Genomic DNA, 25,500 nt, shown 5'->3' on the forward strand with positions numbered 1-25,500 from the left:
TGTTTTCCATTCAGGTCAGTTGTACCTGCTTGTACCGCCAAGAACAAATAGGATTAAAGGCCTGATGCCGAAGGAAATCTTCATAGAGCAAGTTTTTATAAAAGCCAAAGGTTTGACCAGCAGCTCCTACAGGCTCAGATGTGTTATCTAACCCTAATTCTTCCCTTATATTTTTCTCTTGGCCTCAATGAAACAGCCATGTCACAAATCACTCTAATTAACCAGGACTTCAGAAGCAGAGACTACAGAGGCAGTGCCTACAGGAACTTGGAAAAACACCATAAAATTCCCCTTTTCTTTGCTGCCAAAATGAAGCAAACAACAACCCAGCCCGAGCTCCCTGCATTTTGGATGAGCCCTGCAGGAGAACCCGGCTCTCTTGCAATCCTTCCTCACCCTGTCCCTTCCTTCTGCAGACGTGGACGAGTGTGAGGTGCTGAACGGGGGCTGCCAGCAGGGCTGTGCCAACACCCAGGGCTCCTTCCAGTGCCAGTGCCAGCCGGGATTCCGGCTCCACGCCGACGGCCGCACCTGCCTCGGTAAGGAACCCTCTCATCCTCCAACTCGGGCTTTCTCTAGCTGCAAAGCCTTCTGACTCTCCAATCTGAGTTTTCACTAAATATCGTTACCCATTCTGGTTCAATCAGCCTGTGAGGATGCAGGTATTGCCAAAATTACTCTTCATTTTGTTTTGTTTTTTGGTTTTTTGATGGTGTCTCATGTTGGTGAAAATTCTTTTGCAGGAGGCATTGAAGAGCTTAGGGTGTCTTCATTTCAAATGACATTTTTTAAATTCTGAGTGTTTTTTCTTTGTGGCACATTCCAGCAGTGCCCTTGCACTTGGTGGCTTTAGAGGTTGTGTCCAGGGTAAATGATTGTGATTTACAGGGTGGAGTCACCCCGTGTGTGCTCGTGTCAATGAGAGCGCCATGGAGCTCAGCCGTGACACATTGCCTGCTGATGTGGAGGGGATTGCAGAAATAAACCCTGTGTTTCTTAGCTTGGACTCTAAAGCCTGAAACAAGGCACACCTGAGTTAATTCTGCATATTGTTAAAAGCAATACCGTGAAATACACGTCTTATATCGCATTTAAATCAGTACAAAAGTAAGATTTTTGCGTTCTGCAGGAAGGATTCAAATGTTCTTTCATCTGGGAAGAAGAAAAGGGCACCTTTTGTTTAAATTTTTAAGCCTGATTTGAGGTAATATGGGAAGAACAGTCGAGTACAGTCAGACCACATCTGCAGAATAAGTTCACTCACAGTTTGGGCATGGCCTCAGTTCCTGCACAAAGTCCCTTGGTTGTGCTTAACTTCAGTCAGAGCTGTCACCAGTCATTGCTGGAATTATCACAGCAATTCATTCACTGATGCAACCAGGACACAGGAGGTACCTCAAGCTGTGGGAATAATGGATTTTTTTTTTATTTTAAAACTTACCCTTTTAGGTTTTTTGGGTTTGTCACATACAGAGACTTTCAGTGTTTTGGCAATTAACTGCAATTAAAAATGTGATGAAGTCTCAGTCTTTTCTTGATTATCTTAGTTGGTGAAGGACTGGACAAGGAAACACTATAGTGAGAGGGGAAAAAATCATGTAAAAGCAGAGTGGTTCATAATTAACTAGAAGCAATTGTGGTTTTCTGTGGATTAAAAGAGAAATTAATCTTGCTCAGATCAGATCTGACCAGGGAAGACCCAGAAGTGAAAGATGTATTGTTTGAGCTGCATTACTGTCTCTGAATAGTCTCATTTGTGGTGGAGAAGGATTTTTATATGAAAAGGAGACTAAAGGGACTTTGGGGGGGAAAAAAAGAGAACTGTGTAATAAAGGCAGAAAGTAGATGTTAATGGCAATTAAATGAATTTACTTGTGTAATATGTAAAATTTTCTGTGGACACAAAATACTTAGGTTTCCTCTTGCCTCACATAATCAGAAAGCTCAATTTAGCTTTGTCCAAGCTGTGAACAATACCAGAGAACAAGTTTTCATTTCATAAATGTAAATATTCTCAAGAAGTTATTCAAAGTGCTTCATACAGTGACCAGCTTTGTTTGAAATGTCTCGGAAATTATCAAGGAGAAACAAAAATAAATCCTAAGATGGGAGGCAGGAGTTTGAGAGAGCTCTGCTATCATAATAATGGATGTACAAGATACTGAGGGAGGATATTGAGCCCTGTTCCAGCTGTTTAGACAAGACACCAAAACAAATGGATATAATAAGCTCTCATGCATTGGAGAACAAGACAGTTACTAATTGATGAGGACAGGGAAAAGCCTTTCATATAAATCAGGAGTGCCTAGGATCAGGATCTGGGCTGTAGCTGCTTGTTGGGGACGGAGAGTTTGCCCCTCGTGCAGCACCAGGCTGTACATTCAGCTTTCATCACTCATCTGATGAGAGGCAAACCACTAATGCCCCTCTCCTCTGACCTAGTGCAGCTCAGCAGAACATCCAGCATTTCAAACAGGCTTGGATTAGCAGTGGTGTTTCTTCCATGGATACTTCAGAGGATGTAAGGATCTCTCCTGCATGCTGAGAAAGAAAAGGGACCACATTCTGGCACTGAGCTGTTTATGGAAGGTGATTATCTCAGCTGCAGAAATAAGAAACAAAAGTCCCTCTAGAGAGGCTTTTCAGAGGAGCCCAGCCCAGACTGCTGTTAGGTTCATTCTTTCCACGTCCTGCTTTTCTTTTTTGGCAGCCCTGTGTTTGTGGGAACAAAAGTGCCAAAATCATTTGAGGGGAAGCAGATTTTGCAGCCTGGATGGCTTGGAAATCTCCCATACATAAGGAAGTGGATCTATCATCTTAAAAGATATTCAGCTTACATCTGACGACTCAAAAACCTGGGATGAGATACTTCCTCATGTGATTCATGGAATATTACTGAGCTGCTGCCACAAGTTTTCCAGTAAACCTGGTCCTCCTGCCACCTCAGCACAGGGTGTTTGGGATCCTGACTTGTGGCTGGTGGTCCATCCCTCCTCTGCCAGTATGAGCCTTAAAATACAAGGAGAGAGGAAATCTGCTTTTGCCATTCTTCCTGCTCTCATTGGAAACTTCTGCTCATACTCTAAGGCAGAGAACTCTACCCATACTCTGCTCAGACCCAAAAATCTCCAGAGTGGGTTACCTTGTTCAGTGATGACCAGGGTGTGAGAGTAAACTATTTAATTCCTGCATCCTTTGATGTTACCCAGTACTTTGTGTCGTGATAAAATCCCATCTCTTTCAGTGCTCCTTTTCTTCCTTCAGCTTTTTGGTCCTACAAATTTTGCTCAGCATTGAATTAATTTATAAACACACGTGCCAGACCAAATATTCACTGCAACCCTGTCCAACTTTTTTGTTTGCTTTGTTTGTAATGCCTTGATTATGTTAATGCAATGAGTTTGACTTCTCTGGAGTTTAACCAGCTGGTATCTGAAAAGCTGAAACTCAGAAAGAACATGTTTATTGTAGTATCAGGCTGTGGGTTTGGACTGTAGTAGATTCATTGTCTACAGTGGAATTTATTCCTGTTTGAACTCCTGGAAGTGGAAACAGGGCACAGCCATTAGACCCTGATTCATCTCTGGTGCCAGCTGTTACCTTTGATGTCTGCCTTTTGTGGAGAAGCTGTTGAGATGCTGGCTTTTTAGGGAGATTTTAGCACACTAAGGCTCTTATATATTGAGAAAGTAACAAAGAGAATGTCTCTACAGCTCTATAATCTGTGTTTTCCAATGTAAATATAAGCCCTGTATGTCTGAAATTACATTTCTTGTCACTGCCAGCATTGGATTTAAGGTGATGTAAAACACAGGTTGGAAGAGATTGCATGTTCTAACCCCATGGTTGCTATGCATGTGTCTAACTATGGCTTCAGAGCCAGATCTTTGTAAAAATATCACCTTTATTATAAAAAATAATGGGTTGAGAAATGTGTATATTTCCCTGAACTGTTATCAGATCAGGGCCTGCAAGAGAGCTGGAGAGGGAGTTTTTACAAGGACATAGTGTGACAGGACAAGGCAGAAAGGCTTTGAATTGTCAGAAAGCAGGGTTAGACTGGATATTAGGAAGGAATTGTTCCCTGTGAGGGTGAGGAGGTCCTGGCACAGAGAAGCTGTGGCTGCCCCATCCCTGGAAGTGTCCAAGGCCAGGCTGGATCAGGCTGGGATAGTGGGAGGTGTCCCTGCCATGGCAGGAGGTGGAATGAGATGATCTTTAGGGTGAACTCAAACCATTCTGTGATCCTTGTTTTTCTCACCTGGTGTCTCCCACCACTGTCCCCCTTCCCAGATACCCCCTCCTTCTGTTGGCATCACCTGGCATCATCCCCAGCCTGTCTGGAATCCACATCAGGGCTGGGTTTCTGCCAAATTCCAAGAATAAAACCTTTGAAAAGTGAATGTCAGGCTGTATTTCTGTCTGTGCAGGTGCTCATCCCTCCAGCCACAGGCCCTTGGTGACAGCTGGAGTCAGACCCAGCAGGTGCCAAGTCTCTCTCTGTGCTCGGAGAGGTGCTGCTGGCAGCCACGAGCACAATCCTGTCCTGTCCCTGGGGGCTCTTCTCCTCCAGTCTGGCACCTCCTCTCACGGATCCAGCCTGGTGACAAACCTGCCCTGCCTGCTCCAGAGCAACCCCTGGCAGCTGGCACAGCCACACCCCAAACTGGGACTCGTGGATTTCACACCTGCCCCCTCCCACCCTCAGATCCTCCCAAACCCTCACCATGACAGGTTGCTGCTTATCTCCCCTTGCATCCAGATTGGCTCGTGCTCAGAAACTGAGGGAGAAAATGGCACTTTTAAAAGCCAACATGTATATTCTGTCACTTGGATTTAAGATGTTTCTCGTCTCCTGAAATGTTTTCATCTTATTTGAATATTCTTGCTGAAAAACAGGTTTATGGATGCAAATGTGCAGGGAGCTGGGAGCTCAGAGTGTGTGGGGTGTGCTGTCTCCTGGGCAGACAGGAGCTGCTTTCAGGGTCTGTCTGTGGCAGGGCAGGAGGCTCCTGGGCACAGGTGGGGATCAGAAGCCAGGGTCAGGTTTCTGGGCACTGAGGTGCCTCCTGCTGTGTGTGCAGCCAGGAGAATGTAAAAATTTGCTTTTCTTTTCACCTTTTTGTCACATACTTGACTGCACAAACTCAGTGTTTGCTAATTGGTGGCATAGGGTGAAACGAATCCTGTAGTGGGTCTTGCAGCTAACATTCACTAATGTCTGTTACAGATAAATGAAGAAATAAACATATTGCTAAAATGAATATAAAAAAATAAATATCAAAGCTCTTTGCTGACTTCATTGGATTCAGAGTTTGGTGCATTCCATGATGGACCAAATAATCTTTCCAGCTGCCCATAGAAGAACACAGAATCCCAGAATGGTTTGGGTTGCAAGGAACCCTAAAGCTCATCCAGTCCCACCCCATCCCACACCTTCCACTACCTCAGATTGTTCCAAGCCCCATCCAACCTGGCCTTGGACACTTCCAGAGATCCAGGGGCAGCCACAGCTTCTCTGGTGCCAGGGCCTGCCCACCCTCAGAGTCAAGAATTTCTTCCTAATATCTCATTTGAATCTCTCCATACTACATCCCTGCTGTGGAAATCTCGATTCAGCCACGCACACGCACTTCCATCAGCACAGCACAATAGCAGAGTCAAACCATCACTCTTATTTTTACATACAGCCTGTGAATAGGTGTGGGTGTGTGTTAACATGTTTTGTCAGGAGGAGAAATGTTTCTCCAGAGGCCAGGGATATGTGTTGAATAAAAAAGAATATTAATTTGCTGGGGTGAAAGAAGCAGCATCTTTAAAGATGTACAGAGGACCCACGGTTCCTGTGGTTTGCTGTGTGAGTCTGTTCTGCAGAGCTTGTGGCTTCTGTTATTTGAATTTTTTTATTTATGAGGCTGAGGAAATCAGCCTGAAAGACAATTACTATTTTTAATCAATGAAAGCAGGGAGAGAAAAAGATAATCAATGGGCAAGTGCCAGCAGGGCTGTTCTTTTTTCCCCTCCTTGCCTCGGTGGATTGGCAGTGCTTTGGTGCTGTCAGATCAAAGGGTGCTGTGCTTCAGTCAGCATTACAGCCCTCAGATCTCACCTGCCTCTCCCTGGAATCAGGATTTCACTGGTGTGGGACGCTGTGTCAAACAGGCTCCGTGAGCACAAGGGAGGGCAGCCACTCAGGGGAGGGGACAGGAGCATTTCTGAAAGCTGCTCGGCGAGGTTTGCCTCCTTCTGCTGTCATTTGTGTATTTAAAATAGGAAATAAGTTCTCCCAGGTTGTTGATGTGCTTTCCTTCCCTGCTTCCTTGGCTCCAGCTGTCAATTCCTGCAGCATTAACAACGGGGGCTGTGAGCAGGACTGTGTTCAGCTCAGTGAGGAACGCTACAAGTGCCAGTGCCAGCCAGGCTACCAGCTGAAGGCAGATGCCAAATCCTGTGAAGGTGAGTCCTGTGAAAACACACAGTAAAGGAATTTAACAGACCCCAGGATGATGTTTTGGGTCACTGTGTTCGTTCCTATTTCCCCCTGCGTGCCAAAAGCAGCTTTGGGAATTGCGTATTGACAGGGTTTTAAAATAACACGTGTTTGAGGTGTGAAGTTCACTTTGAATCACAGCTTTGAACAAGATTTTGGCCTCCTAGATCCCTGGCTGCTCCTTGCACAATGATGGTGATGACATAGGTTAGGAACTTAATCATGATTTAATTCTGACATTTTATTGCTCATCAAGTTGCATATTGAGTTGGCCTGCATTACATGTTTTATTCTACAAAAAAGTCTTCTCTTTATCTCCTTTTGGCTTATCACAGGCTGATTCATTCATCCTCCCCTTCAGGTTTCTAAGCACCCTCTCAAGCAGAGCAGCAATGCTACCTTTGGGTTTGATTGTTGCTTTTCTTTTCTTGTATATCTTAACATATTCATCAGTTTTGAAGGCAACCCCCCCATTCCCCAACACAAGCACACACATACACACACACCCTTGAACATGCCAGAGAAAGATAAGGCCAAATTTATGGATTTATTGAGCTGAAATTCCTGTCACAAAACCGTTTCCATATGGCTCCTCTTCTGCTCGGAGATTTTACACGCTGTGGATGAAGTGTAAGTAAATCCTGCTGCTCAGATGGCTCCCAGCTCCTGCTGGGTGCAGAGAACCCTTCCCCTTCGGTTTGGGCCCCCCCAAATCCTGCCCCAAATGGGGGCTGCAGCCCAGGGAGCACCCACAGCCTGGTGGCCTCTCTGTCTCTCATGGGGTGGCCACGTTTTTCCCCTGAGATTATCAAAGAGCCAGAAAAAGGGAGCTTTGGGAGAAGGAGGTGTCAGAGAGCTTCCTCTGCTGTTCCCCATCCCTTTTCCAAACAGCTTGAGATGTGTTTGGCCAGCTGGCTGTGCAGAGCCTGCACAGGTCTTTGGGGTGGGTTTATGGAGTGGTGGGACCATGGTTGGGCCAGAGGGATCTGAGTGATGCCAGGTGGGGTGGGAGTTCTCCTGGAGTGCTCACAGCACAGTTCAAGCTCCCATGGACCACTTCCACGCTCTGTCTCAGCTGGGACCCCCTAAAAGGGGAGGTTTTGCCACCACTGTTCAGCCCCTCACGTGGTGGGGCTGAAGAGAGTCACCCACTCACCAAAGGCAGTGGTTTGCCACCAGCCTGTGGTTACTGAGCTCTGGAGAGGGGCAGGGTCAGCCTTGTCTGCAGGTGGGCACCCATTACCTGGTTACCCCAGGGTGTTTGAACAAAAGAAATAAGTGCAGCCCTCCCCAGGAGAGCAGTTGTGCCTGGGGGAAGGAGGATCTGCCTTGTAAGCAGAGCTCAGCTTGCAAAATGAAGACTGAGTAGGATGCTTCCCCCCCCCATAAATATCTGAGTGAATGAATGCCTGGGAGAGAAAAGTGCTAGGTAAGGCCATGGACAAGATTTTTACAGGAACACATGAGGCTGAAGTGGTCATGAATGCATTTGGGTTGTCAGTTCAGAGATATTTTGAGTAGAGGTGGGAAGAGGTGAGTCTGGATGTTTTTTTATTTTTCAACCAAAGCTTGGCTGCTGGAGTCATGGTTTGGATGGAGAAACCAGTGTCATGAGAGAACTTTCCACAGCAGGTGTAGGTGCTGTGCAGATAGGGATTCATCTCTGTGGACTTTTGGGAGTTAATACTGCACCCACAGCCCTGCAAAGCCTTGGAGAAACACTCAAGCCTGGTAGTTTTTCTCTTTACCACTTTATATTTTCTCCAGTGTGAAGTCATGGTTGCTGTGAACAAGAAAATTTATTTGATAAAGCCCAAACCTCTTTTCTTTAGGTGCTCTAGAAGTTGTGGCAGACAGGACTGGAGACCCTGTTGTTTTACAGCCCTGTCTGCCCCATCCCTGGCAGTGTCCAAGGCCTGACTGGATGGGGCTTGGAGCACCCTGGGACAGTGAAAGGAGTCCCTACCCATGGCAGAGGGTGGAGCTGGATCAGCTTCAAGGTCCCTTCCAACCCAAACCATTTTGGGATTCTGTGTCCTGAGGCACCTGGGAAATGAAACCATGCCAGTAAATTTTTCACCATAGTGTTTAACAGCTTGGAGTACAGCTTTGTAGGATGGAGTCTACTAAAGTTATTAATTGAACCAGTAAGAGGCAAATGTGTGAAAAAAGAACACTAATGAGTTATTTTTGGCTTTTCCTGAAACCTGCTTCTAACAGGAACATATCACTGGAAAGCAAGTCAGTCACTGATTGCCTCATGTCCTGAAGATCTTTCCTTTAAAAACTTATCTCATCCAAGGACTTCCAAGGCTGCTACCTTTATTTGAATTACTATGTTTTACTAACATCCACCGTGTAATTTGTTGTTTGCCTGTTGTCATGTCACAGAGCATTACAAGCTTTACTCCGCGCTGTAATCATTCTCAAATTAAAGCCTTAGCTGCTCTGAAAACCTTCATAATATGCAGGTTTAACAGATGCTGTTTGATAGTGATTTCATTTAATTTACCCAAATAGAAAAGGAATCGGCAAATAACTCAATATTTCATATCAGCAAGGAGCGAGTTCTTGCTTGGAGCTAAATCCTTTGTAGACCGCAAATTGTCGAGCTGCAGAGCCAAGTTGTCAGCCTTGGAAGTGTCATGCACGATGAAGTGCTGCTGTTCCTTGGAAACCTATTTGCAACCCATCGTGTCAGAAGTCCAATTTCAGTGCTACATCCCTAACTGTGCTTTTATTTTGTTTTTTTAATTTTTTTTTTAATACTGTCAAGTCAAACTCAGCCCTGCAGACTGGAACGGTTTGTGTCTTGTGTGTTCGTGAGATGGAAGGAGGTGACATGAGCCCGTTTGAGGATGTTCTGTGGCTGCTTCCTCCTTTACCAAATGCTGGCATAAAATGCCACTTGGCTGCACAGAAAAGGGACAAAAAAATGCCCTGCCCCATATTTAAATCCACAAGATTTTCTCTCCTGTTCCCTCCTCCTGTGTAGCAAGTGGAAGAGCAAAGCAGCCCAGTCAGAGCAAAACTCCTTCAGCCCTTCCGAGGGCTCCTCAAACCCTGACTTCAGTGTTGTTGAACTGATGGTGACTTTCCTCTAGGGCAAGTGAGAAATATTTCTCATCTGTCTCAAATCAGACAGTAATTAGTGAAATGCTAAAGCTGAATCAGAACTGGAATTGTAGGGAAACAAGTATAGCTTTTTAGAAGCTTTATTCAAAGCTAAGCAGAACTGTAGAGGACACATTTTCAAGGTGTCCTCCAAATTTGCCTGTGGAATGCTATTCACCAGAGTTTTGGTGTAATGAGTGCTCCAAAGCAAAACCTCAGCCTGGTGCAGAATGTCAGGTCTTAACCCAGGTCAGACCTGTCTGAACAGTCATGGTGGGTCTGGTTTGGGGTGTGCCAAGTCTCTATTTGGGCAGTATGCTTCCAGCAGGTACATGTTCCAGAAATAAACCCATTCAACACAATGAAATCTTCAAGATGGAGGCTTCTGTAGGCACTTTGTAAAAGTTTTTCTAAGTACTTGCCGCTTAGGGCAGCTTATCCTTGAAAAGGTATGTTATTGTTCAAGAAGAGGAAAAAGCCTTGATGTACAACATGAATGGCATATGTTTATAGACTGAAAGATGTCTTTGGGGGCTCTTCAGTGTTTATTTCCTCTCAAGCCTTTTAAATATTCATTGTTTCGTGGTGAACTCCATCATTGTGTGTGTGTTTATGGATTCACACATACTGGAGTGCTAATTGCTGTTGTTTAGAGAACTCTTGAAATCTGTTCAGGTACAGCAAAATAACAATAAAATGTACTTTTTTGTCCTACTTCCAATGTAATACAAGCTCGGTTTCCTGCTGTTTAAAGCCTTGTTGCTGCTCTGTGAAAAATGTTGTCCAGCAACAAAAAGCATCCAGAAAAACAGCAGCTTTACTCACCAGATGCTGTCACATTTTTCCCCAGTCTAATCTCTTACAGCTACTTTGTCATTAGTTGTAACAATGGCAGGTAAGACCATTTTCAGGCAAAAAGTGACCTTTCAGTTGACAGTGTGCTCTAATTGGTTTCAGTGATAGACCCCTGCACAAGTGGGAATGGAGGATGCTCACAAATCTGTCAGAATGAGAGAGGAATTGCAAAATGCGAGTGTCATCCAGGGCATTCTCTTGCTGCAGACAAAAAGTCCTGTTTAGGTAAGAAACTCTGCACTCTTTATTGTGAAGAACGTTATTAATCAGTGCTCTGCCTTACTGAGCTGTGAGTGGAAAGGAATATATTAGACAAATATATGTGTGCATTATGAAACAGCCTTTCTCTCTGTGATACTCACATCAGCCCACAGTCTTGAAGGACTTTCTTAGTGATGAAAATTTCTCTGTGATCTCCTAAGTCATGCTTTCTAGCAACTGGATTTGTGAATGCTGTAGTGTTATTCTTGTGGGGTGCCTTTAAAATAATGTCCCAGATACAGCTCCTGGAAAATTGGTTCAAGTAAAACTCTGAACCAGGTCACTGAAAATCTATTTAGAATTCAAAGGGCTTTTTAGCTGGAGAACTGTTTCCATATTAATGGAGAAACTACTGTGAAGGAAGAAATCATGATGTGTAAGATTTCCAAAGAGAGGAGCTTAAAAAGTTGAATTCTGAAGTCCTGTGTTTAGTCTGGGGTTGTCAAAAGAATCTGTAGCATTTCTGACCTGAAATTTGAGGGAACTAGAGATCAAAATGCCTGCTTTTCTATTTCAGTGAAACTCTTGGAAGATAGTTTAGCAGTTTTATGAAATAAAAAGCATTTATGGACTTAATGGTGCACAGATTCTTGACAGCCAAATCAGGATCAGGGTGTGTATATAAATATATATATACATACATATATATATATATATATATACACACACACTAATTTTGCACTCCTCTTTTGAAAACTTGGCTGAAATCTTGCCAATATGTAAATTATTGTCTCAGATAAAGGGTGCTGGGTGCCTTTCAAAATATTTACTTCCTACCCTGAGTATTTTACTCAGTTGCCTGTAAGCCCTTCTGTGAGTAGAGTGGCACATCTTAGTGATTCTCTCTTACTGGAATTACTCATGAGTAATTACTGAAAATAAAAACTGTTTTCAAGTAATGTACTGATAATGAGTGGATGGAAACAACAGTGGGTTTAGCAGCAGGGTCAGCCTGTTTGTTTTATCTCAGATACACATTGACATTTCTGTTGATTTATGTATAAGCTGAATCACTGAGTTAACTTGCAGTGTTATATATTGGAACAAATTTTCTCCCCAGCCTCATGGCAACAATCTTTTGAATCATTAAGCAGTGTATCTTACCATGGATATACAATTATTGGTTGTTTTCTCCTAGAAGTTACTCAATGCCTTTTGCAAAATTCAAGCTGTTGTTTGACTGTCTGGAAACTGAGCTGGAAGGAGACAGAGGGCAGCTGAAGTGCCATACTTCAGCTATTAGCTTTAGGACAGGAAGAAACCTGTGCAGGAGGGTGGCTGTGGTTCAACTTTTAATTTTTTCTACTTAAAAAGATGAAGAGAAAAGAATATTTACAGCCTTGGCCAGCGCAGTGTACTCACAAACTGACAAGTAGAGAAAAAGGAGGAATAACCCATTTTATTCTAAGCAGCAGCTGCTCCCATGGCTGCTTCAGAGAAGCTGTCATTTGTCCTGAAATTTTCATGAGCCAGTGTGTGGTGTTTGCACTGCCTGGGGCCTCTCTTTGCAAGGAGCCTGATTGCATCCATCAAGCTCCTTGTGCTCAAGTGCAGGCGCCACGAGCACAGCACTGGGCACAGCACGTGTGGAGGGACAAACTGTTAGAAAGTGTGGTTGTGTGGTTTGCTGGGATAAAAAGTGAAGAGCTGCACATTAGATTGCTCCCTGCCATCTTCAAGACACCAACCCAGCATTGGTGCAATAAATAATCCATATTTTGCCAGAAAGATATCAGAATGGAAAGGACCAGGAGATGCATCAGGGGTTTGCCATGTGTGATACCAGTCTTTGCATAGAGGTCAGTGTTCTGTGCAGCTGTAAATTTTTGTGGGTTTGTTTTCTTAAACTAATCAAAAGTTTTAACTAACTCCTTAAAAGTACTTTTATGTTCCACTGAGCCTTTAGGAAGATGGACACCTTTGGGGACATTTCACTCCAAAATACAGACCAGCAAGTGTGAAGCTGAGGAGCAGCCTGCTTGGCAGAGGACTGAGGGAAGAGCAGCCTCCCCACTTAAGGCTCTGCAGCTTTTCCTTTCCTCACAGGGCTGCTGGAGAGGAACTGCTGTGGTTGCAGCAGTGCCTCTCACTGCACTGCTGTAAAGCAGCTGCAGGATCCAGGGATGATCTGTCTCCATCATCCCTGCTGAAACCCAACCACCACTTAATCCAGATCATTTGACATTCAGAAAATAATCAGCTATTTCCTGTTCCATTAATTTAACTATAATGGCTTGGAGGACATGGTGATCATTTCAGAGTTTTGGAAGTTTCTTCTGAGTTCTTCACACGAGGTCTTCTCTTGCCATTGCTCTTTTTGCAGGAATAATAAATAAGGTGCTTTGGCTGATACTGCAAATATAGTGTTTGATACTGTAAATGTTCACACTGAGAAGTTCAAGGTCAATGGTGCTCAGAAAAAGGTTGTTCTGGAGAATAATGTGAGTATAATGTTCCTGGGCTCACCGGGTGCTGTCCTTTGTAGGCTGACCCCAGGATAATCCTTCCAGCAGCTATTTGGAAACGCAGCCGCGTCCATGTAGAGCAGCATTATTTTTTCATTTCAGTGTCCAGCTGAACGACTTTCTGTGTGCTTGCAGACGTGGATGAGTGTGCAGAGGGCAGGGCCAGGTGTGCCCATCGCTGTGTGAACACCCCGGGCTCCTTCAGCTGTGCCTGCAGCCCCGGCTTCGAGCTGGGCGCGGACGGACGGCGCTGCTACCGTAAGTGACCCTGCCCAGCCCTGCTCTTCTTCCTCTCCTCTCTGCTCCCTGCCAGGCCTCACTTCTGATTCTCTGGGATTATCATCCCCAGCAGAGTAAATGTATGCAAAAGATCAGGCTTAATACTGTTTTCTTCCTCTGCTGCTGCTGCTGGGTTTGCAGGGTGACGTGTTCCTAAGCCTGTGCTCACAGACCTTAATTACTGCCTTTCAAAGAGCAAATAGCCCTGTTGGTTTATCTTCAGAGTCTGGTGAATTCTGCTGCAGAGCCACCAGAATGCTGCTGTTGTGTGAAATGTATTCATTCCCGCCCTCCTCCTCCCAGCTGTCTTACAGACTTGATGCAAGAGAAAACCAACACGATGTTCTGCTCTTGTCTTTACCTGTCTGGGTTTGCTTATGTTTCTCCTGAGATTACTGACACTTTTAAGAGGATGCTTAAAAAAAAAAAAAAGCCAACAAAATAAGAAAGATTTGGGATGAAAAAATAGTTGAACAACTCAAACTTCCCAAGCTAAAGCGAGCCCTGTTGTCTTTCCTCACGTGCTTACCTCTTGCCAGCAGGGTTTCTTAATCAACACAGCTTTTCTGGAGAAGGGGACTGACTCCCAGTGCTGTTAGCTGATAGGTGATCCCTGGCCTGCCCTTGAGGGCAAATTTAGATTAATAAAGGAGGTGATGTGGAAGAGTTGGGGTTATTATGGACCTAACATAAGCTCCCTGGAATGCAGACAAAAGCATGACCTGTTTTAGCAAAGAGGTGGGCAAAGATCATTCAATCTAATAATACTGTGCACGAGCTTTCAGCAGAGCTTCCTTAGGAAAATATGCTGCATGCCAGAGAATGAGTGCTTTATTTAAGAATGTGTGTGTAAGAAACAGTTATTAAGAATGAAATCCAGTTTCAAGGCATTAACATACATTAAAAACAAAACCCAATTATGTGAGAGACATCCTGGGGAGTTATTTCATAGGTGATGGGGAACTGTGAACGGTGCAATGGCAGAGGAAATGTGATTAATATATAGATATGACATCTTCTGTCACAGGCATAAAAAAGAGGTTTAGACCACTTAGATTTCATTGTGCTTTTCTGATAATAATTTTTCTGGATGTTCAGCAGATCTCAGGGGATGGTGATTCTCTGTGCCTCATGTACAATATTGCAGAGCAAACAATAAAAATAAAAACATTCTGCATATATTTATGATCAGGATTATCCCAGTGTTTGAGCAATTTACAATCTTTGTTTATTCTTTCATTTCCCCAGTGGCTGGGGAAGAGCTGGTATTTCAGTTTTTACTGATGAAGAGCTGGGACAAAGTAAATGATGAAGATTGTGTATGAAATCAGATTCTGCATTTAATTGCTGGGTTTACTAAATCCCAGCTTAACACACTGGACAGGAGACCAGGGAGATTTCTTCTCCCTGGTGCAAATAATCACACTATGCATGAGATATAGAGATATTTATTCTCTTAATTTATACTCTCTTCCAGCTGGAATTACATTTCTTGTTGGCAAGCAGGTTGCTCCCAGGGGTAGGACCAGAGCCCAGTAGCACAGATGTGTCTGGGGAAATTCTGTGCCAGACCTGATGGCCACCACTCTGAGCTGGGCTGTTTCTGGAAGTACAGTGGCTCCTTTAGGAAGGGTGTTTTCAAGTTTCCCTACAAAGTAGGAGAAATTATTTCCTCTCTAAATAGCTCCGTAACAAAAGCTGGCTAATCCTTCATTAAAAACTTCATAACTGATCCTGTGGCTTCTTTGCATCCTGGAGCAATCGTCTGATGAAGTAGCTGGGTGGGAATGAGGTGGCCAGGTGTTCCCTTTTTCATGTGAGGGTTCCCACTGGAAATGGCCAGGATGTTCTGAGGACTGTCCAGTGCAGCCCCATGAGGAGGGCATGGAAGTCTGTCAGGGCAGTGGCACTGTACCACCCTGTCTTAGCTGTAGGGGACAAAATCTCAGCAGAGGAGCTGCTGTGTCCCCCTGGAAGGGACATCCAAGAACCAAAACCTGGAGGTTGTTTTGCATTGTGGTTGGGTGTCCATTTCACCAGCAGGACTCTGCTGAGGAAGCTTCAATGCCTTTGTGTTTGGTGGATGTTTCAGAACCCAGCTCTTTGCCATTCCCATGCAAAACTCCAAGCTGCTCTTTGGGAAGTGCATCAGGCTGGCTTGGGGGGCACCACCTGGGCTCCTCAGATCCTTCTGCTCCTCCTTTGGGGCAAAGCATAAACCTGAGGAAAGCTGGGAAGGTTCCTGTAGCAGGTGGCTGCTGAACACTGAACCAGCTTCGCATGGCTGAATTTGAGAGCATACACGGTTGTGACACAAACACCTGGAGCTCAGTGACTCCAAAGCCTGCTCTTCTGGGGTGGGGCTGTGAGCTGATTACACTGACTGCTACAGCACTCCTGGCTGCTGTTTTACATCCTTCGGGCTTGCTTTTTAACTCCCTTCTGATTTATTTTCCCGCCAGGCATTGAGATGGAAATCGTGGACAGCTGCCGGGATGGGAACGGCGGCTGCGAGCACGGCTGCGAGCACACGGCAGCGGGACCGCGCTGCTCCTGCCCCCGCGGCCACCGCCTGGCCGGGGACGGCAAAACCTGCACAGGTAACCCGAGATGGGAGCAAAACCTGCACAGGTAACCCAAAATGGGAGCAAAACCTGCACAGGTAACCCGAGCTGCGGGCAAAACCTGCACAGGTAACCCAAAATGGGAGCAAAACCTGCACAGGTAACCCGAGATGGGGGCAAAACCTGCACAGGTAACCCAAAATGGGGGCAAAACCTGCACAGGTAACTCAAAATGGGGGCAAAACCTGCACAGGTTTTGCTCTGAGCTGAGGGCAAGGGAGCAGGTGTGGAAGGGCCTGGGGTAAAAATATGGGAGTTAAAGTGGTCGGTGCTGCTGCCCATCTCTTGTCCCCAGCAAGCCTCTCCTGTGGAAAGGCTGAGTTAACATTCAGGCAATGCAGCCAAACCTCCGCTCAATACTCACGGTGGCTGGCTCAGCCACAGAGGCAAGAAAGGCTCTTTTGCAAGGGTTTATTCCAGCAGGGTAACACTGTCACTGAAGGACAAACCCGGGGAAAGAGGAAAACCACGTGGAGCAGGCAGCTTATAAAGGGGGAGCGGGGCTAAGGGCTGGGCAGAGGGGCCTGGTCTCCAGGGCTATGGGGCCACCAGGGATACCAAGCCAGTGACAGGGGAAGGAGAAACCAGAGGAAGTTGTGACACCAAGTCCATGGGGAGACTGTTTTTTCCTTTGGGAGGGATGACTGTGGTGAGGAGTTAAGATTTCCAGGGCTGAGGGCTTGTGGATTGATCAAGGGGGGAGAGTTCATGGGATACTACACTGGGGAGCCTGCAGAAGAGCTGTCGCTCAGGGAAAGCCATGCCTTCCCTCCTCCTGCAGGTGTTAATTAACACTGTCCTAGCAGTGCTTCTCCAGGGTGCCTGGCCCTGGGAGCGGCCTGGGATGGGTTCCCAAGGAGGGCAGGGAGTGGCAATGACAAAACAACAACCAAATAAACTATTTAGTGTGATACAACACTGCATCACCTGCTGCCATGGCTGTGTCTCACCACGGGCACCCCAAGCATCACAGAGCTGACTTTGTTTGTCTTCCCCTCTCAGCTGGTGGCTGGGAGCAGCAGCACAAGTGCTCCCAAGTGCTTCTTGCACAAACTGCACTTGGTGCACCAGAGCCTGCTGTGTTTCCATCAGATTTGCTCAGTGATGAGGTTACACTGCTGCCTGTGAGAAGTCTCACTTTGTTGCTTTCACCTCCCGAGTTAGATTTGGGTTTATTTTGAGACACAAGCTTAAAAATTCATTCATGTTTTAAGCAATTCTACTATGAGATTCTTTCTGTGTGTGTGTGTTTGGTTTATGTTTTTGTTTTGTTTATGGCTTTTGTCATGCAAAATGTATCTCATTCTGCTTTGGGCTTGCTGTCACTATGCCATTACAATTTTTAAGAATAGCCAGGAAGAGAGGGGGAATGGAAAAAGGAACAGGCACCACAAAGCAGTGCAGGGAGATATGAGATGATGAGAAGAGGTAGAGAGTGGGAGCACTGATGAGTGTGAGAGGCATTACAGACAAAAGGAGTCTTGCAAGGAAAAAAAGCCAAGTGCAGGAGAGAGGAGGAGCAGGGGAGGAGGGAAGCACTGAGGGCTGCAAGGGCGGGTGATGATGGAGCTTAAAAAGCAAAACCAGAAAAAGTTTGGGAGGCAGATTTGGAGCCAGAGCCTCACAGGGGTGGGTGGGTTGCACAGTCTTGTTTGTAGAGCTGACAGGAGGCAAAGCCGCCTCCTGCCCACACCCCAGCTCAGTGACCTGCTGTTGGGGAGTTTAGAGGGAAGCAGATACTCCAGACACAGCAAGGGAAGGGAGAGAACACAGAGGAGGGCTAAAGACATGAAAAGTTGCTCTTAACAGAAAAATCTCCTTTTTGTGGGATGCAGATTTTGCATTCCTGCACAAACAAGGGGCTGTTGCTGGAGCCCAGAGCGAGGTGTCACCTGATGTACTGCAGAGGAGCTCAGCTTGTGACATTTCTGGAAAACACTGCCTTCAAATAACCTGCATTAATCATTTTCACACTGACCTCCTCACCTCGATTGATTAATTACATTTTCTTTCTCCTGTCCGTGTTTCCTCATAAAGTTGGTGCTCCTTCCAAGGTTAATTGAGACACTGACCTTTCCCATCTGCAGCTGCTCAGCCAGGCCACGTTCAGAAGCGTTTTGCAGACTCAGCATTGACAAGGTGGCCCTTGGATGGCCACTGACCTGCTCAGCAGCCTGACAGCAGCCAGGAGCCTGCAGTGCACAGATAACAGCTCAGCTCTGCTATCTAATCACCACAACAGTGGTGTCAATGATACCAATTTCTGAGCGGGCACAGAGCAGGAGGAGGCAACAGGAAATCAGTTTCCAGAAACTTCAGCTGAACATTCCAGGCTGCTGCTGTCCAGCAAGGGCCTGGTTGGATCAGAGCGTTGGTAGTTTGCATTGAGTAAGGTTGAATGTAAAGAAGTCTAAATGGTCAAATGTAGGTTACTGTTAAACAGAATTTTTTTGAGGGCTGGTGGGTCCTTGCTGTTGTCTCTTTTCGTAGAACCATAGAATATTTTGAGTTGGAAGGGACGCACAGGGATCATTGAACCCCACTCCTGGCCCTGCACAGACACCCCAACAATCCCACCCTGTACATCCCTGGGAACATTGTCCAAACCTCCTAAAGCTCTGGCAGCCTCAGGGCTGTGCCCATTCCCTGGGCAGCCTGGGCAGTGCCTAGCACCCTCTGGGGGAAGAACCTTTTCTGATATCCAACCTAAAACTCCCTGACACAGCTCCAGCCATTTCCTCAGGTCCTGTCCTTGATCACCAGCAATGCCAGCTGGTGTTTTGTAAATTCCCTCATGGCAGCTCAGACTTGGAGAGGAGATGCCTCTCCCAGGACATGGAGGGTCCTGGCTGCTACGGGAGAAGGTAGAAGGTGGCTGGCTGGATTCAGGATTCAAACAGTGTTATGTGCTTGAAGGAAGATGTAAAGCAGCGAGTGCTGCAGCACAATGGCTCTCAGCAGAGCTGTGGCAGCAGCTGGGGGTGTCTCAAGGGTTGAACGTGCTGCCCTTTCCTTGCAGATGTGGATGAGTGTGAGACTGGGGAGTCCTGCTGCTCCCAGTTCTGCATCAACTACGCGGGGGGCTACGAGTGTGCCTGCAAGGCAGGGTTCCAGCTCAGCGCCGACGGCTGCTCCTGTGACGGTGAGCACTGAGCTGGGCTGGGCCGGGCGGGCAGGGCTGGCTGGCCTGGGATGGCTGGTCCGGGCTGGGCTGGGCCGGGCTAGGCCGGGCCAGGCCGGGATGGGCCGGGCCAGGATGGGCTGGGGTGGGCCGGGCTGGTCTGGGATGGCCTGGCCTGGGCTGGGATGGGCTGGAATGGGCTGGGCTGCAAGGCGCCTAAAGGTCACTTCATCCCACCCCTGCTGTGGGCAGGGACGCCTCCCACTAGCCCCGGCTATAATGGATATTTTTGCCCCTGCCAAAGGGAGAGAAATAAAGCGTCTGACTCCATCTTGTCAGAAGGCTAATTAATTACTTTATTATACTATATTATTCTATATTACATTACATCTAAACTGAATCTGCCAAGCACTCAATTCTGCACACAATGTGCAGAATCTCGTGACTGTCAGCCCACAGTCACGACACACACACACACTGATAGGCCCTGATAGGCCAAGGAAACAAAACACCATCACTTTGGGTAAACAATCTCCATATTGCATTCTGCTTTGGCACAACACAGGCACAGCAAATAAGATGAGTTGTTTTTTCTTTCTCTGAGGTTCAGAGAATGTGAAGCCCAGAAATATTCTTGGGAAGAATTGTGCCTTGCTTTTCTCTGTGAAGAGAAATGTGACGACACCAGGCTGCTCCAAGCCCTGTCCAACCTGACCTGGAACACATCCAGGGATGTGGCAACCATAGTTTCTCTGGGCAATCAGGGCCTCACCACCCTCACAGGGAACAATTCCCGCCTAATATCCAGTCTAAACCTTCCCTCTGTTAGTCTAAAGCCATTCCCATCATTCCATGCCCTTGTCAAAAGCCTTTTGGTACCAGTGGCTCGGTCTAACTAATCACAGCCCAGGGTAGAAGAAATGCTGTCAAAGCCCTTTGCAGGGCTTTGTGGGCACTGCCCTAATGAGAGTCACTGACCCTATGCCAGCTTTGCTGGTAAGGTTTTAAAAATGTGTAATTTCCTCTTTGTGAGGCTGGAATACAGGAATAACCCAGCATCAAATGTGGGGATGTGGGAGAGGAGCCAGCAGAGAGAAACTTTCCCTCCTCTCTCCATGGACACTGTATACTGATGTGTGCTAAAACACTCCTTCCACAAAAAAAAAGAGTCCTCAAAATAACTGAAGGATCAACTGAGCTTAACAGCTTAAAGCATCTGTTTTCACTCGAGACAAAAACATCAGTGAAAGAATCTGCTCCCTGTTGCCATGAAATGTTTTCATACCTCCAATACCAGAGAGAAACAGAGAGCCCCAAAACACATAAGAAAAATTGTGTTTTCTTATGTATGGAATAATTTGTCAGATGCAGCTGGGCACAGCATGGGCTCTCCAAGCAGAAGTACTTGTTCCTAATCACCATTTATGTCTGGATTTTCTAGATGTGGATGAATGTCATCTGGATAATGGCAACTGTGACCATTTCTGTGTGAATTCCCTGGGGTCCTACGAGTGTGCCTGTAAGGAGGGTTACAGGCTTGGGGATAGCAGATGGGCCTGCGTGGGTGAGTTCTTCTCAAAACTTGAGGGCCATTAAGCACTTCCCACTGATTTAAAAAGTGATTTTTGGAGCAGGGATTTTCACAGATCCTGGGATTTTGGGAGCCCAACTTGAGCCATCTCTGAACGTGGCCAGGGTAGGGCTACGTGCAGTGTGTGGATCCAAGTTCATCCTCCAGTAATGGCTTTTGCCAAAGATTAATGGCAGATGAACACTTAAATCCCCTGGACACGTTTGAAAACCTAAAGCTTCTGCTTTAGAAATTAATACTATTTTGCCACTTTTCTTGTGCTATTTGATGAAGTTTAACATCCTGTGAGGGGAAAAAAAAAGGTAGCCAGATTCTTCTTTGATCAACCATGGCAACTTTTCCATTAGTCAGTGACGTTATTCTGGATTTCTGCCAGTGTAATCAGTCCAGAGTTTAGCAGAGCAACTCAGCTTTATAACCAAGTTTAGCAACTGCTAAACCTTAAGCCAGAGTTTGATATTCTAACCAACACCAAAAAGAAAGCCAACTGATTTCCCGTCATTTTAAGGCCCAGGTTTTAATGTTTCTGAAAATAAATTGCACAGCCGGCCTCACTTTCTATTTGTCATCTCCAAAACGAGCAAGAGTAATGACCTTCATTAGCTAAAAATAATCTCAAACTTCAAGTGAGGAAAATGAATCTCCTCATTTAATTTTGATTCTCCGGGAGCAGAGTTTTTTTCCAGAAGAAGGAAAAGGGAAAGATGGGGTGGGGAGGGTGTCTCCCATTTCCTGTCTATTTTCTTTTTTGGATAGCAGAAACTTTGTAAGTACAGATGGGAAAATGCCTGGGCTGGGACTGCTGGGCAGAGGTGTGACTGGAACATCTAAATGCATCATAATAGTAAGAAAAGATGTAGATGAGAGGCGGTGGAGGCAGGCTGGGGTGCTGATGGCTGTGTTTGTCCAGCCCTAGGTGTGGAGGAGGCAGATGCAGAGGAGGCAGCAGGGCTGGCTGGTGCCCCAGGGCTGCAGTTCCGAGGGCCCCCCCAGCTGCTCCACCTCACCCTTGGGGCCCTGGCCGAGGATGGAGACCCCCGAGGAGAGCTCACCCTGGTGCACAGGGTCGGTGAGTGACCAGCAAGGCCCTGAGCCAGCACTGCAACCTGGGGGGATCGTTCTGGGAGAGGATTTGGGGCTGGGCTGGCAGGGCTCAGCATCAGGAAGAGGGATGAGCATTAATCCTGCATCCTGACTGTCTCCATGTTCCATCCCAGATGGGACATGTTTGAGGAGCCAGGAGGTGCCTAGATGTTTTGGGAGGGGGGCAGGGGAAGAGTGAGCAGCACAGGCTCCTTGGAAAGCAGGATGTCTGCACAGAGCCCAGGGGCAGCAGCCACAGAGAGCTCGTCATGCCAGGGCTGAGAGGATGGCATGGCTTCCTGCAGGACACTAAATAACCTGGGGAAACTCCCTTCCTCCTAGAGCTGGGAACATGGGTCCCTGTTTACAAACCCTTTTATAACAACTGGAGGCTTTTTGTTTAGGATATTTGCATTTTATCTGTGTTAAAAACAACCCTCTGAAGATTCAGGTTTCCCTTGACTCTCTGGGAAAAGCACCAACACATCCACATGTTCCTCAGCTCAAGTGGTAGCAAACAGCACAGGAGTGGGTGCAGGACAGCTTTGCACCCACCTGGGCGTTGCATGATTCAGTCTTTCCACCCAAAGGTGGAAACTTCACGATTTTAAGAGTATTATGAGGTGAAACCCTGTGTTTGCTTTGTGCTGAGTGCTGGTGGATCACCAGGATTTCTTGCTTTTTCCTATGTATGCCCTGTGATTTTTATATAAACTCTATAATTACCCATGTGAGGACTGTGCCCTACAGGCAAAAATCAGGAGCTGGTCTTGACTTTAATAAAAAATTACCTTATTTTTGTGAACAAAACTGTTAAGTCCCTCCCAAATCACACAGCATCCAGCCGGACTCAACAACACTGATAATCAACTGGGAAACTGATAAATGAGATAACCACAGGCAAAATTATCAGGCCTAGAAACCACAATCAAATATTTATTGACCACTTTTTGCATGTTTTATTTATATTTAACTACAGAAATTTGGGTATTATCAGTCACAGCTGAGCAGCTGCACTTTTTCAAGGCTCAGGCCTTACTGCAATCAAACAACAGGGGTAGCCTAGCAAGGAGAGAAGGAAAGTCCCAATAAATTCCTCCAGTTACATACAATGTTATCAAGCATTAGGTGCAAATTTACTTTTTCTGAAGGCAAAACTCTTGCTTTTTAAAAGTAGCTCAAAGTGCTCTTGGCTGAAGAATTACAGGATTTAGGGCAGCAAATTCCAGCTGAACACCCAGCTTTCCTTGTGCTTAGAGTCAGAAACATGAGGAGGGAAATTCAGGAATGCCCACTTTGCCGTGCCTTTTGTGCCGAACCGGCGACGTTCACAACCCAGCCGTAGGTAAGAGCTTGTGGAAGGCTTTTTGTTCTGCTGCTCACTCAGCCCTGTGTGGTTTCTTTGCTGCCAGTGTGCCTGGGTGACACGTTTGGCCAGGACTGCAGCCTGAGGTGTGAGGATTGTCTGCACGGGGGCCGCTGCAACAGCGAGCGCAGCGGCTGCGTCTGCCCGCCCGGCCGGGCTGGTGTCATCTGCAACGAGAGTGAGTACAGGGCTGCCAGGGGGGCTGATCCTCCTGCAGGGCCTCTGCAAGCGGGCTGTGGGAGGAACCTCTTGTGCTTCTCATCTGTGAAGCTCCTGAAGGAGCACAGCTGTCTCATAACCAAATTTGTTGTGCTGGGACACGGTAAATAGGAGCTGTAACTGATGCCGCTGTACCCAGAGGTCCCTGCACTCCTGTGGAGGTCAGGACAGAATCATCCCTGTCCTGAGTATTTGCTGGTTGTTCATTCCTATTTGCTCTGCTGCTAAAAGCTGCCGAAGTTTGCTGGCCATGCTTTGTTCCACAACTTGCCTTGGTGACTTCCAGAAGTCTGTCCCAGAAGTTGGTGTGACAGCCTGGGTGGACACGTATGCTAAAATTGAGTTTTTCCATTGTAGCACCCCAAGACATTGCCTTTTAAATTTTTTTCTTATGTTTTCCATTTCTTTGTCCTTATAATACTTTTTATTATTAGCATCGCTTTCTTGGAGCAGTTATTTTTTCACATTGGAAATGGTATTTTTCAGAATTCTGTTGCCAAGTCAGTGCCCTTTATAACAGGTTTTCACTCTTCTTGCTCCTGTTTCCTGGCAGAAGATCTTTCTGATTCAGAAGTATGTGTCAAAACCCATTGGAAAGAGAGTGGTGATTTCTTGATGTGCTGTTCTTCATCTGCAGTTTGGCAAAACTTGTCTGCTGCTTGTCTGAGACATCATACAGCAGATTTCCTCTTTGAGATGGGTCCCTCCATTTCGTGGTGTGTGACATGATGGCCCATCATTCTCAGAAAGTCTTTGCTGTCACTGGTGAGACAAAAAGTCGATGAAAATTTATTACTTGACATCAGTAGACAGCACTCTTCAGGTTAATTGCCATCAAGATTGTTTAGGAGACGTCATCACATGGACAGAAATGTAGAAAAATCAAGCAAGTGATTGAAACCAGCAGTCTGCCTGCGGTTATTTTGGGAGACTGATGGTGGGTTCAGTTTGTAAACTCTGGGGGCAGCAAAGAGAGTAGGAATGGGGAGGATTAAAAGGATAATTTCCAGTCTGTCTACAACAGTTCAAGCTATCAAGTGAGGATATTCTTACTTCTGTCCCTGGTGTGTTGGTAGTTCAAGATAGGTTATAAAAATTTCAAGGCAGTATCCAAATTCTTTAGTTCATTTCATAAATAATAAAATTTATTATGTATATTTGCACTAGACATCCATGCATGTAGTCTAATGGAATTCACCTCTGGAATTTAAAGAACTTTAATAGGACTGTGTTGTTGAGCTAAACCTGCTGTCTGATGAAGTCAGCAGAGACAGTGATAAATACAATATCTAATCTGTATTAATTACTCATGAGTGATTGCTTTCACTCTTTTCTCTTGCATTTTTTAATATACAGCACAGTTCTTGGATTTACGGTGAGCAGGTTTAGGGTGAGCAGGTTTAGGGTGAGCTAAAACAGTGGAGAAAACTGGAACTAAATTTCTCTAATAATGCACTAAAGAAGCCGAAAGGAAATTGATGTGAAATGTCAACTTTCTTAATGTACATTGATGAAACGTCAGTGAAGTCAGATGACTCCAGCAACTGTATCCACTCAGGCAGCTCAGGGTGCAAACAGCAGAGCAAGGCTGCGTCTCACAGTTTGTTTTTGCTGTTGTGGATCCATTGCTGCCATGATTACCTGGGGAGTTTCAGAAACTACATTTGAAAAACAAGATATTATTTTTATAATAGTGTTTGGGAGAGAAAAAAGAATTTTTAAAATATTTATCTCCAAGTGTTCCAAGCTGTGCTCTGATGTTCAAGCTTCAGACTTGACAGGCAATGGTTTTTGAGCCTGTGCTGTGTGGGGAGGGCAGCATGTGCTGGGGAGGGTTGGGTACACAACAGTACTTCCCAAAACTTGGTTAATTCAGTGTCCTCTGAGATGTCCTAGAAAATATCAGGTGGATATGCTTTACAGAAGAATATGACTTTGTTTAGAGCCTGCTCAACTAAAACTCTCTCCTTGCTCACGGTTTTCAAAGAATCACAGAAACAATTAGGCTAGAAAAGACCTTTGCAATCGAGTC

General features: G+C 45.9%; 1 protein-coding gene across 6 annotated transcripts in view; it reads left to right on the forward strand.

Moving 5' to 3' along the window:
• Positions 1–25,500, forward strand: part of LOC115907100 (multiple epidermal growth factor-like domains protein 6) — a 191,276-nt gene that overhangs the window by 120,095 nt on the left and 45,681 nt on the right. For 3 of the 6 annotated variants that reach the window (XR_004060973.1, XM_030954761.1, XM_030954763.1), the window contains exons 6-14: positions 417–539; positions 6,331–6,456; positions 10,562–10,684; positions 13,321–13,443; positions 15,927–16,064; positions 19,108–19,230; positions 20,651–20,773; positions 21,711–21,869; positions 23,296–23,427. Coding sequence is in view for 5 of the 6 variants with exons in the window: in XM_030954761.1 (XP_030810621.1) it covers positions 417–539; positions 6,331–6,456; positions 10,562–10,684; positions 13,321–13,443; positions 15,927–16,064; positions 19,108–19,230; positions 20,651–20,773; positions 21,711–21,869; positions 23,296–23,427 (1,170 nt within the window). In the remaining variant the exon portion in view is untranslated. The remainder of the gene's footprint in view (positions 1–416; positions 540–6,330; positions 6,457–10,561; positions 10,685–13,320; positions 13,444–15,926; positions 16,065–19,107; positions 19,231–20,650; positions 20,774–21,710; positions 21,870–23,295; positions 23,428–25,500) is intronic. The other 3 variants (XM_030954762.1, XM_030954764.1, XM_030954765.1) reach the window with 3 other exon arrangements.

This window comes from Camarhynchus parvulus, chromosome 9, assembly GCF_901933205.1.
Source record: "Camarhynchus parvulus chromosome 9, STF_HiC, whole genome shotgun sequence".
Classification (NCBI taxonomy): Eukaryota; Metazoa; Chordata; class Aves; order Passeriformes; family Thraupidae; genus Camarhynchus; species Camarhynchus parvulus.